General features: G+C 42.6%; 1 protein-coding gene across 1 annotated transcript; it reads left to right on the forward strand.

The window, feature by feature from the left end:
- The first annotated feature begins 2,584 nt into the window (after positions 1-2,584).
- On the forward strand, positions 2,585-11,939 carry c1qa (complement component 1, q subcomponent, A chain). Its single transcript, XM_071362918.1, has 6 exons — positions 2,585-2,719; positions 3,886-4,056; positions 5,433-5,773; positions 7,011-7,097; positions 7,316-7,360; positions 10,368-11,939. The coding sequence occupies exons 2-6, from the start codon at positions 3,897-3,899 to the stop codon at positions 10,473-10,475; spliced, it is 741 nt and encodes a 246-aa protein (XP_071219019.1). The 5' UTR covers positions 2,585-2,719; positions 3,886-3,896; the 3' UTR covers positions 10,476-11,939.
- The last annotated feature ends 1,510 nt before the right edge of the window (positions 11,940-13,449 follow it).

Below are 13,449 nucleotides of genomic sequence, written 5' to 3' on the forward strand. Positions count from 1 at the left end.
GCGCGACACAAAACGCAGAAATAAAAATATAATTCATGCCTTACCTTTGACGAGCTTCTGTTGTTGGCACTCCAATATGTCCCATAAACATCACAAATGGTCCTTTTGTTAGATTAATTCCGTCGATATATATCCAAAATGTCAAATTATTTGGCGCGTTTGATGCAGAAAAACACAGGTTCCAACTTGCTCAAATGTGACGACAAAATATCTCAAAGGTTACCTGTAAACTTTGCCAAAAAATGTCAAACTACTTATGTAATACAACTTTAGGTATTTTTTAACGTTAATAATCTATAAAATTGAAGACGGGATGATATGTGTTCAATACAGGATTAAAACGATATGTAGCATGCTTTCTGTTTGATTGAAGCGCATGTCCAGGACACCTGGAGTGCCTCGACTTCAAGATGGCCGTATTTCTTCATTACACAAAGGAATAACCTCAACCTATTTCTCACGACTGTTGACATCCAGTGGAAGCCGTAGGAACTGCAAGCAAGTCGCTTAGAAATCTGGTTTCCCAATGAAAACCATTGAAGAGACAGTGACCTAAAAAAAAAAAAGAATCTGAATGGTTTGTCCTCTGGGTTTCGCCTGCTAAATAAGTTCTGTTATACTCACAGACATAATTCAAACAGTTTTAGAAACGTCAGAGTGTTTTCTATCCAAATCTACTAATACTATGCATATCTTATCTCCTGGGGATGAGTAACTGGCAGTTGAATTTGGGTATGCTTTTCATCCAAACGTGAAAATGCTGCCCCCTACCCTAGAGAAGTTAAGAACAAATTCTTACTTACAATGACTGCCTACCAAAAGGCAAAATGCCTCCTGCATGGACGGGGGCTGGGAATAGAAATAAAAAAATAAAAGTAAAATATAGGACAAAACACACATCACGACAAGAGAGACACCAGAACACTACATAATGAGAGACCTAAGACAACAACGCAGCATGGTAGCATCACAACATGACAACAACATGGTAGCATCACAACATGACAACAACATGGTAGCAACACAACATGACAACAACATGGTAGCATCACAACATGACAACAACATGGTAGCAACACAACATGACAACAGCATGGTAGCAACACAACATGACAACAACATGGTAGCATCACAACATGACAACAACATGGTAGCATCACAACATGACAACAACATGGTAGCAACACAACATGACAACAACATGATAGCATCACAACATGACAACAACATGGTAGCAACACAACATGACAACAACATGGTAGCAACACAACATGACAACAACATGGTAGCAACACAACATGACAACAGCATGGTAGCAACACAACATGACAACAACATGGTAGCAACACAACATGACAACAGCATGGTAGCAACACAACATGACAACAACATGGTAGCAACACAACATGACAACAACATGGTAGAAACACAACATGACAACAACATGGTAGCAACACAACATGGTAGCAACACAACATGACAACAACATGGTAGCAACACAACATGACAACAGCATGGTAGCAACACAACATGACAACAACATGGTAGCAACACAACATGACAACAACATGGTAGAAACACAACATGACAACAACATGGTAGCAACACAACATGGTAGCAACACAACATGACAACAACATGGTAGCAACACAACATGACAACAACATGGTAGCAACACAACATGACAACAACATGGTAGCAACACAACATGACAACAACATGGTAGCAACACAACATGACAACAACATGGTAGCAACACAACATGACAACAACATGGTAGCAACACAACATGGTAGCAACACAACATTGGTCGGCTATTTGAGCCAGTAAAGGGGGCTTTACTAATCTTAGGTAGCGAAATGACTGTCAGTTGTTACAGTAAGAAGTGGTTTAGTGTTTAACCATGTTAAGTTGTTTCAGTAGGAAGTGGTTTAGTGTTTAACCATGTTAAGTTGATTCAGTAAGAAGTGGTTTAGTGTTTAACCATGTTAAGTTGATTCAGTAAGAAGTGGTTTAGTGTTTAACCATGTTAAGTTGATTCAGTAAGAAGTGGTTTAGTGTTTAACCATGTTAAGTTGATTCAGTAAGAAGTGGTTTATTGTTTAACCATGTTAAGTTGATTCAGTAAGAAGTGGTTTAGTGTTTAACCATGTTAAGTTGATTCAGTAAGAAGTGGTTTAGTGTTTAACCATGTTAAGTTGATTCAGTAAGAAGTGGTTTATTGTTTAACCATGTTAAGTTGATTCAGTAAGAAGTGGTTTAGTGTTTAACCATGTTAAGTTGATTCAGTAAGAAGTGGTTTAGTGTTTAACTATGTTAAGTTGATTCAGTAAGAAGTGGTTTATTGTTTAACCATGTTAAGTTGATTCAGTAAGAAGTGGTTTATTGTTTAACCATGTTAAGTTGATTCAGTAAGAAGTGGTTTAGTGTTTAACCATGTTAAGTTGATTCAGTAGGAAGTGTTTGGATCACCACCACCAACGGAGAAAGACAGTGAAAACAGAGATTGAGGAAATAAACCTACTGACTCATGTATTTTAGTGTGTGTGTGTGTGTGTGTGTGTGTGTGTGCGTGTGTGTGTGCGTGTGCGTGTGCGTGTGCGTGTATGTGTGTGTGTGTGATCAATGTAATAACTGCAGGATGGACTTTATTCAACATAACTAAAAAGACGGAACAGACAGACAAGACATCTCTGGTCTACGCTGATCAAAAACACTGGTGAGTGACACATATTAAACGTATTAAACAGACATGTTATATACAGATTTATTTGTAATAGAGTTTAGTCAATGATTTTTGTAGTTTTGGAGAGCAGGAAAGGATTAGAGGTAGAAAGAGTTACCAGCTCCATGCTCTAACCCAGGTTTTCCCAAACCTCTCCTCTGCCTTGTGAGACATCTTGGTGGGGGGGGGGGGGGGGGGGGGGTTACGAAACCCTGTTCTAACCAACTGAAACTTCAGAGACTTCTGTTCTATTCTGGATCTGAACATGTAGACACATGAAACGCTACAGCTGTTTCCCAGATCTGTCCTCTTGCCTCCCTGCCAGGACACATATTAGTTCCATTCCAGTAGCAGCATATCACCATCAAGCCTTTGGGTGAACCAATCAACTAACCATCAAGCCTTTGGGTGGACCAATCAACTAACCATCTAGCCTTTGGGTGAACCAATCAACTAACCATCAAGCCTTTGGGTGAACCAATCAACTAACCATCAAGCCTTTGGGTGAACCAATCAACTAACCATCTAGCCTTTGGGTGAACCAATCAACTAACCATCTAGCCTTTGGGTGAACCAATCAACTAACCATCAAGCCTTTGGGTGAACCAATCAACTAACCATCTAGCCTTTGGGTGAATCAATCAACTAACCATCAAGCCTTTGGGTGAACCAATCAACTAACCATCAAGCCTTTGGGTGAACCAATCAACTAACCATCTAGCCTTTGGGTGAACCAATCAACTAACCATCAAGCCTTTGGGTGAACCAATCAACTAACCATCTAGCCTTTGGGTGAACCAATCAACTAACCATCTAGCCTTTGGGTGAACCAATCAACTAACCATCTAGCCTTTGGGTGAACCAATCAACTAACCATCTAGCCTTTGGGTGAACCAATCAACTAACTATCTAGCCTTTGGGTGAACCAATCAACTAACCATCTAGCCTTTGGGTGAACCAATCAACTAACCATCTAGCCTTTTATTCAGCCCATCAACTAACCATCTAGCCTTTGGGTTCAGGTGTGTTGGTGGAATAATAGAACTTGAGCAGCCATCTGGAGTTATCTGGGATGGAGGGAAAGTATTCTAGTGTCATCTCTCCTGTGACGGCATGTTTGACCCTCTATGATGTCATCTCTCTGCGTCCTGTCCTCTCAGGGTTCCTGAGGATGATGTCAGGGTATTCACTGTCTGTGGTGGGTGTGGCGCTGCTCCTATCCTTGGGGCGATGCCAGAACGGATGCTTTGTCCAGGACGGAACACCAGGAGCGAAAGGAACTCCAGGCCGTGATGGACGACAAGGAGCAAAGGGAGAAAAAGGAGAGCCAGGTAACAGAGACATGGAGGGATTGGAGAGACTATACAGAAGGGAGAGAAGGGAGAAGAAGAGAAGGGGAGAGGAGGGAGAGGGGGAGAGGGGAGGGAGAGGGGGGGAAATAAGTAGAGAGAGGGAGAGGAGGGGAGAGGAGATAGGAGGGAGATAAGGGAGAGGAGGGGAGAGGAGGGAGATAAGGGAGAGGGGAGAGGAGGGAGATAAGGGAGAGGAGGGGAGAGGAGGGAGATAAGGGAGAGAGGGAAAGAGGGAGAGGAGGAGAGAGGAGGGAGATAAGGGAGAGAGGGAAAGAGGGAGTGGAGGGGAGAGGATGGAGATACGGGAGAGAGGGAAAGAGGGAGAGGAGGGGAGAGGAAGAAACAGCATGTTACATAACCTGTCAGTAAAGAGGACTGTGTGGTTAGTGTCTGTTATAGTGTGGTGGTCAGGGTCTGTTACAGTGTGGTGGTCAGGGTCTGTTACAGTGTGGTGGTCAGGGTCTGTTACAGTGTGGTGGTCAGGGTCTGTTACAGTGTGGTGGTCAGGGTCTGTTATAGTGTGGTGGTCAGGGTCTGTTATAGTGTGGTCAGGGTATGTTACAGTGTGGTCAGGGTCTGTTACAGTGTGGTGGTCAGGGTCTGTTACAGTGTGGTGGGTCTGTTACAGTGTGGTGGTCAGGGTCTGTTACAGTGTGGTGGTCAGGGTCTGTTATAGTGTGGTGGTCAGGGTCTGTTACAGTGTGGTGGTCAGGGTCTGTTACAGTGTGGTGGTCAGGGTCTGTTACAGTGTGGTGGTCAGGGTCTGTTACAGTGTGGTGGTCAGGGTCTGTTACAGTGTGGTGGTCAGGGTCTGTTACAGTGTGGTGGTCAGGGTCTGTTACAGTGTGGTCAGGGTCTGTTACAGTGTGGTGGTCAGGGTCTGTTACAGTGTGGTGGTCAGGGTCCGTTACAGTGTGGTGGTCAGGGTCTGTTACAGTGTGGTGGTCAGGGTCTGTTACAGTGTGGTGGTCAGGGTCTGTTACAGTGTAGTGGTCAGGGTCTGTTACAGTGTGGTGGTCAGGGTCTGTTACAGTGTGGTGGTCAGGGTCTGTTACAGTGTGGTAGTCAGGGTCTGTTACAGTGTGGTCAGGGTCTGTTACAGTGTGGTGGTCAGGGTCTGTTATAGTGTGGTGGTCAGGGTCTGTTATAGTGTGGTGGTCAGGGTCTGTTACAGTGTGGTGGTCAGGGTCTGTTACAGTGTGGTGGTCAGGGTCTGTTACAGTGTGGTGGTCAGGGTCTGTTACAGTGTGGTCAGGATCTGTTACAGTGTGGTGGTCAGGGTCTGTGGTATTGATCTGAAAAGTGAAGTGGTTGCTGTTTAGTAAACCTCGGTCCCTCCCTCATCTTTCTCCCAGCTGTGCTGGATGCGGTGTTGCCCGGTGTACTGAAAGGGATGAAGGGGAGCCGGGGGGTTCCGGGGGACATGGGGCCTAAAGGCTTAAGTGGAGATCTGGGACCTGAGGGTCTTTCTGGGCCCCCTGGTGCCCCTGGTCCCGCAGGGAGAGGCGGGGACCAATCCCATCAACACCGTGCGGCCTTCTCCGTGTCCCGGACAGACATCTCCTACCCCCCCTACAGACGAACCCTGACCTATAACTCCGCAATCACCGATAGCAGCCTGATCAGTTTGACCTCTGGAATATTCACCTGCAGCATACCTGGAGTCTACTACTTTGTCTTCCACTCAGCGGCCAAGGTAGGCAGACAGGTATTACACAGGTAGGCAGACAGGTATTACACAGGTAGGCAGACAGGTATTACACAGACAGGTAATACACAGGTAGGCAGACAGGTATTACACAGGTAGGCAGACAGGTATTACACAGACAGGTATAACACAGGTAGGCAGACAAGTATTACACACACAGGTATTACACAGGTAGGCAGACAGGTATTACACAGGTAGGTAGACAGGTATTACACAGATAGGCAGACAGGTATTACACACACAGGTATTACACAGGTAGGCAGACAGGTATTACACAGGTAGGCAGACAGGTATTACACAGGTAGGCAGACAGGTATTACACAGACAGGTATAACACAGGTAGGAGACAGGTATTACACACACAGGTATTACACAGGTAGGCAGACAGGTATTACACAGTTAGGTAGACAGGTATTACACACACAGGTATTACACAGGTAGGAAGACACACAGACAGGTATTACACAGGTAGGCAGACACACAGACAGGTGTTACATAGACAGGTATTACACACACAGGTATTACACAGGTAGGCAGACACACAGACAGGTATTACACAGGTAGGAAGACACACAGACAGGTATTACATAGACAGATATTACACAGGTAGGCAGACAGGTATTACACAGGTAGACAGACAGGTATTACATAGACACACAGGTATTACACAGGTATTACATAGACAGACAGGTATTACACAGACACACAGGTATTCAATAGACAGGCACACAGTTATTACACAGGTAGGCAGACACACAGGTATTACACAGACACACAGACACACAGACAGGTATTACATAGACAGACAGACACACAGACAGGTATTACATAGACAGACAGACAGACAGACAGACAAGTATTACATAGACAGACAGACAGACAGACAGACAGACAGACAGACAGACAGACAGACAGACAGACAGACAGACAGACAGGTATTACATAGATAGACAGGTATTACATAAACAGACAGACACACAGACAGGTATTACACAGACAGACAGACAGACAGACAGACAGACAGACAGACAGACAGACAGACAGACAGACAGACAGACAGACAGACAGACAAGTATTACTCTCTCTTTCGACATCTTGTAAAACTGTGTGTGTGTGTGTGTGTGTGTGTGTGTGTGTGTGTGTGTGTGTGTGTGTGTGTGTGTGTGTGTGTGTGTGTGTGTGTGTGTGTGTGTGTGTGTGTGTGTGTGTGTGTGTGTGTGTGTAGGTGGGCATGTGTCTGTATCTGAATAGTGACGTGCTGGGAGAGAGGAAGCTGGGTTTCTGTGACTACAACAGCAGAGCCACTACCCAGGTAGGGTTACTATGACAACACCAAGTAGGGACTGATGACACCAAATTGGGTTACTATGACGACACCAGGTTGGGTTACTATGACGAAACCGGGTAAAGAGTTTAAGAATGTTAATTTATCAATTTCAGTATCAACCGTATACAGCTTTAACAACAACATATATTGCCATGAAGCCAAATATCTTAACACTATTTTATCGTTAATTCCATGATGTGTAGGTTCTGTCCGGAGGTGTGGTGTTGGACCTATCACGTGGCAACAAGGTGGGAACCATCCTCCATACTAACCAATCAGCACATACTATCATCCATATTAACCAATCACCACACAGCATCCTCCTAACTAACCAATCACCACACAGCATCCTGCTAACTAACCAATCACCACACAGCATCCTCCTAACTAACCAATCACCACACAGCATCCTCCATACCAGTGGTTCCCAAACTTTTTATAGTCCCGTACCCCTTCAAACATTCAACCTCCAGCTGTACCCCCTCTAGCAGCAGGGTCAGCGCACTCCAGCTGTACCCCCTCTAGCACCAGGGTCAGCGCACTCCAGCTGTACCCCCTCTAGCGCCAGGGTCAGCGCACTCCAGCTGTACCCCCTCTAGCACCAGGGTCAGCGCACTCCAGCTGTACCCCCTCTAGCACCAGGGTCAGCACACTCCAGCTGTACCCCCTCTAGCACCAGGGTCAGCGCACTCCAGCTGTACCCCCTCTAGCACCAGGGTCAGCGCACTCCAGCTGTACCCCCTCTAGCACCAGGGTCAGCTGTACCCCCTCTAGCACCAGGGTTAGCACGCTCTCAAATGTTGTTTTCTGCCATCATTGTAAGCCTGCCACACACACTATACGATACATTTATTAAACAGGAGAATGAGTGTGAGTTTTTGTCACAACCCGGCTCATGGGAAGTGACAAAGAGCTCTTATAGGACCAGAGCACAAATAATAATATAATAATAATCAATCATTTTACTCTTTATTTAGACATCTTACATATTAAAACCTTATTTGTTCATAAAAAATTGTAAATAACTCACCACAGATTAATGAGAAGGGTATGCTTGAAAGGATGCACATAACTCTGCAGTGTTGGGTTGAATTGAAGATAATCTCAGTCTTAATTTTCCACACACAGTCTGAGCCTGTATTTAGTTTTCATGTTAGTGAGGGCCGAGAATCCACTCTCACACAGGTACGTGGTTGCAAAGGGCATCAGTGTCTTAACAGCTCGATTTGCCAAGGCAGGATACTCTGAGCGCAGCCCTATCCAGAAATCTGGCAGTGGCTTCTGATTAAATTCAATTTTTTACAGAACCGCTTGTTGTAATTTTGATGAGGTTCTCTTGTTCAGATATCGGTAAGTGGACTGGAGGCAGGGCATGAAAGGGATAACGAATCCAGTTGTTTGTGTCGTCCGTTTCTAGAAAGTACCTGTGTAATTGTGAACCCGACTCACTCCGGTGCTTCACTATATCACAGCTGACGTTGTCTGTAAGCTTGAGTTCGTTTGCACACAAAAATTCATACAATGATGGATTTCTATCTTTTCAATAATATTTAAATGGTAATCTGATTATTTTATTATTTTCAATGATATTCTAATTTAATGTCTTCAGTTTGTGTTGGAAAGGAAAGGGTTAACGCTGAAGAGAAAAAATATCCAATCAGGATTTTCTTTGGTGGTCTCTGGGGAGATAAAACCAGCCAACTAGCTTAGCTATTGGCTTTCAGAAGCTAGAAAGAATGCCTCTGCCAGTCAACTGTATTAGAGCAGAATTTTGGAGTGACAGTGGAATCAACCAATCACATTTTGACTTGCAATGGGTGGGACAGTTTTACACAAAAAAAAGGAAAATGTAGGGCTAGAGACACGTCACTACTGAGAGTGTGAGCCAATAGCACGAGCTCTAGCTTTCCTATGGTCAAGTTAGTTTGTGTTGTAGACTAGTGTGTAGGTGTTATCTTTGAGGACTGAGGAGGACAGGTTTGCTCATTTGTTACCATCGCCCTTTTCAAGATTAACTTTCAAACAAGAAGTTAAAATTATCATAATCATGCCACTGTTTTATTATAGCATCTCGCTTGCTGTTAACTATCTACGGGTGACCGTGACTGGGTGAAACACGGGTGACCGTGACTGGGTGAAACACGGGTGACCGTGACTGGGTGAAACACAGGTGACCGTGACTGGGTGAAACACGGGTGACCGTGACTGGGTGAAATACGGGTGACCATGACTGGGTGACTGGGTGAAACACGGGTGACCGTGACTGGGTGAAACACAGGTGACCGTGACTGGGTGAAACACGGGTGACCGTGACTGGGTGAAATACGGGTGACCATGACTGGGTGACTGGGTGAAACACGGGTGACCGTGACTGGGTGAAACACAGGTGACCGTGACTGGGTGAAACACAGGTGATCATGACTGGGGGAAACACGGGTGACCATGACTGGGTGAAACACAGGTGATCGTGACTGGGGGAAACACAGGTGACCATGACTGGGTGAAACACAGGTGACCGTGACTGGGTGAAACACAGGTGATCATGACTGGGGGAAACACAGGTGACCGTGACTGGGGGAAACACGGGTGACCGTGACTGGGTGAAACACAGGTGACCGTGACTGGGTGAAACACAGGTGACCGTGACTGGGTGAAACACAGGTGACCGTGACTGGGTGAAACACGGGTGACCGTGACTGGGTGAAACACGGGTGACCGTGACTGGGTGAAACACGGGTGACCGTGACTGGGTGAAACACGGGTGACCGTGACTGGGTGAAACACGGGTGACCGTGACTGGGTGAAACACAGGTGACCATGACTGGGTGAAACACAGGTGATCATGACTGGGGGAAACACAGGTGACCATGACTGGGTGAAACACAGGTGACCGTGACTGGGTGAAACACGGGTGACCGTGACTGGGTGAAACACGGGTGACCATGACTGGGTGAAACACAGGTGACCGTGACTGGGTGAAACACGACTGCATTAAACTTTAGATCACCGGTTACTTTGTGTGCAGAACTTGGTGAAAGAAGTTTGCAATGGGAAGAAGTAGCTAGCTAATAGTAATACATTTTGATTTGGAAATGCTAAACGGTTGTATTTTTATTGTCATGATTGGGGCCTAACTCTTCTTATTATGTCAGATTGAATGGGATGTGACTGCTGTCTTTGTGTAGCATCGTCCATACCAACAACACACAATGATTCTATAAACAGGTGTGTAACCAGGTGTGTTAATATAACCAGGTGTGGCTGGAGCCGTTTAAAGACGAGCAGCCGGAGAATGTGAAGGAAGACAAGAAGGACAAGAAGATCGTGTTCAACGGCTTCCTGCTCTTCCCCACCGGGAAGTGATGTCACAACGCCATGCAGTGACCTCGTCACAACGCCACGCAGTGACCTCGTCACATGAGCTGTCCCAGGAACCAACCGTTACTAACACTGTTCTATACTGATCTATACTTTTCTATACTGATCTATACTGTTCCAAACAGTTCTATACTTTTCTATGCTGATCATCTATACTGATCTATACTGTTCTATACTGATCTACACTTTTCTATTCTGTTCTATACTGATCTACACTTTTCTATACTGTTCTATACTGTTCTATACTGATATATATACTGTTCTATACTGTTCTATACTGTTCTATACTGATATATATACTGTTCTATACTGTTCTATACTGATCTATACTGATATATATACTGTTCTATACTGATCTATACTGTTCTATACTGATATATATACGGTTCTATACTGTTCTATACTGTTCTATACTGTTCTATGCTGATATATATACTGTTCTATACTGATATATACTGTTCTATACTGATATATATACTGTTCTATACTGATATATATACTGTTCTATACTGATATATATACTGTTCTATATTGTTCTATGCTGATATATATACTGTTCTATACTGATATATATACTGTTCTATACTGTTCTATGCTGATATACTGTTCTATACTGTTCTATACTGTTCTATATTGTTCTATACTGTTCTATGCTGATATACTGTTCTATACTGTTCTATACTGTTCTATACTGTTCTATGCTGATATACTGTTCTATACTGTTCTATACTGATCTATACTGATATATATACTGTTCTATACTGATCTATACTGTTCTATACTGATATATATACGGTTCTATACTGTTCTATATGTTCTATACTGTTCTATGCTGATATATATACTGTTCTATACTGATATATACTGTTCTATACTGATATATATACTGTTCTATACTGATATATATACTGTTCTATACTGATATATATACTGTTCTATACTGTTCTATGCTGATATACTGTTCTATACTGTTCTATACTTTTCTATATTGTTCTATACTGTTCTATGCTGATATACTGTTCTATACTGTTCTATACTGTTCTATACTGTTCTATACTGATATATATACTGTTCTATACTGTTCTATACTGTTCTATACTGATATATATATACTGTTCTATATTGTTCTATGCTGATATATATACTGTTCTATACTGATATATATACTGTTCTATACTGATCTATACTGATATATATACTGTTCTATACTGATCTATACTGATCTATACTGATATATATATATATATATATACTGTTCTACACTGATACTGATACTAACCCTGCCCTGATATAAATACAGTGCCTAGTGAAAGTCACACACACCCCTTGCAGTCTCCAGATGTTGATGCCTTAAATCTAAAAAGGGATTACATGTTTTTCCTATTCCACATTTTAAAGAAATGATAGAACATTTTCCAAATGAATAATAAAAATACAATTTAAAACCAAGATGTCTTGATTGTGTATGTCTTCACATCCAAGAGTTAATACATACTGGAAGCACCTTTGGCAGCCATTACAGCTGTGAATCATGTTGAATAAGATTCTACCAACTTTTGCACAACTCTTAGGGCAACATACAGTGACGTCAGAGATGATTCATAACCGTTGATTTATTCCACATTTTCTTGTGTTACAGCTTGGATTCAAAATGGATTAAATATTATGACAAAGTGAAAACGTTTTTTTTTAAATTAATGTAGCACATTTATTGAAAATGAAATACAGAAATGTCGCAATGACATAAGTATTCACACCCCCGAGTCAATACTTTGTAGAATAACCTTTGGCAGTGATTACAGCTGTGAGTCTTTCTGGGTAAGTCTCTAAGAGCTTTCCACATCTGGATTGTGCAACATTTGCCCATTATTCTTATAAAATTCTTCAAGATCTGTCAAAGTGTTTTATTGATCATTGCTAGACAATCATTTTCAAGTAGATTTAAGTCAAAACTGTAACTCGGCCACTCAGGAACATTCACTATCTTTAGGTTATTGTCCTGCTGAAAGGTGAATTCATTTCCCAGGGTCTGTTGGAAAACAGACTGAACCAGGGTTCCCTCTAGGATTTGGCCTGTGCTTAGCTCCAGTCCGGTTCTTTTTTATAATGAAAAACTCCCTAGTCCTTAACGATGACAAGCATACCCATAACATAATGCAGCCACCACCATGCTTGAAAATATGGAGAGTGGTACTCAGTGATGTGTTGTATTGGATTTGCCCCAAACATAACACTTTCTATTCAGGACAAAAAGTTAATTTCTTCGCCACTTTTTTTGCAGTATTACATTAACATATGTAATAACATATTAATAAACATATTAATAACATATTAATAAAACAAACTCTGCAGGGATTTTTCTGCTGACCTACAATTGAGAAATGTATGAACTGAGTCAGAGGAATAAGGACCTTTGTTAACTTTCAGTAAAGTAATTTTGACTTCTGAATAAAACATATGAGCTAGTTTAATTTGACACTTAAAAAAAATAAAACTTCATAACTATGAATGCAAATGCCACATTACAGTAAGCCTAGCACTTAAGTAATTGTGACAATTTGGGTTGTTCAAATCAAGGCCAAAATAAAATAAAAAAATGACTGAACAATAGCAAAACTTCCCCACCTTGTTGTCAACAGGATGCATGTTTTGGAATATTTGTATTCTGTACAGGATTCCTTTTCATTCTGTCATTTAGGTTAGTATTGTGGAGTAACTACAATGTTGTTGATCCATCCTCAGTTTCCTCCTATCACAGCCATGTAACTGTTTTAAAGTCACCATTGGCCTCTTGGTGAAATCCCTGAGCTGTTTCCTTCCTCTTCGGCAACTGAGTTAGGAAGGACGCCTGTATCTTTGTAGTGACTGGGTGTATTGATACATTATCATCATCCAGAGTGTAATTAAGAATGTCGCTCAAAAGGATACTCAATGTCTGCTTCTTATTTTATTTTTGCCC

Source organism: Salvelinus alpinus, chromosome 24 (genome assembly GCF_045679555.1).
Source record: "Salvelinus alpinus chromosome 24, SLU_Salpinus.1, whole genome shotgun sequence".
Taxonomy (NCBI): domain Eukaryota; kingdom Metazoa; phylum Chordata; class Actinopteri; order Salmoniformes; family Salmonidae; genus Salvelinus; species Salvelinus alpinus.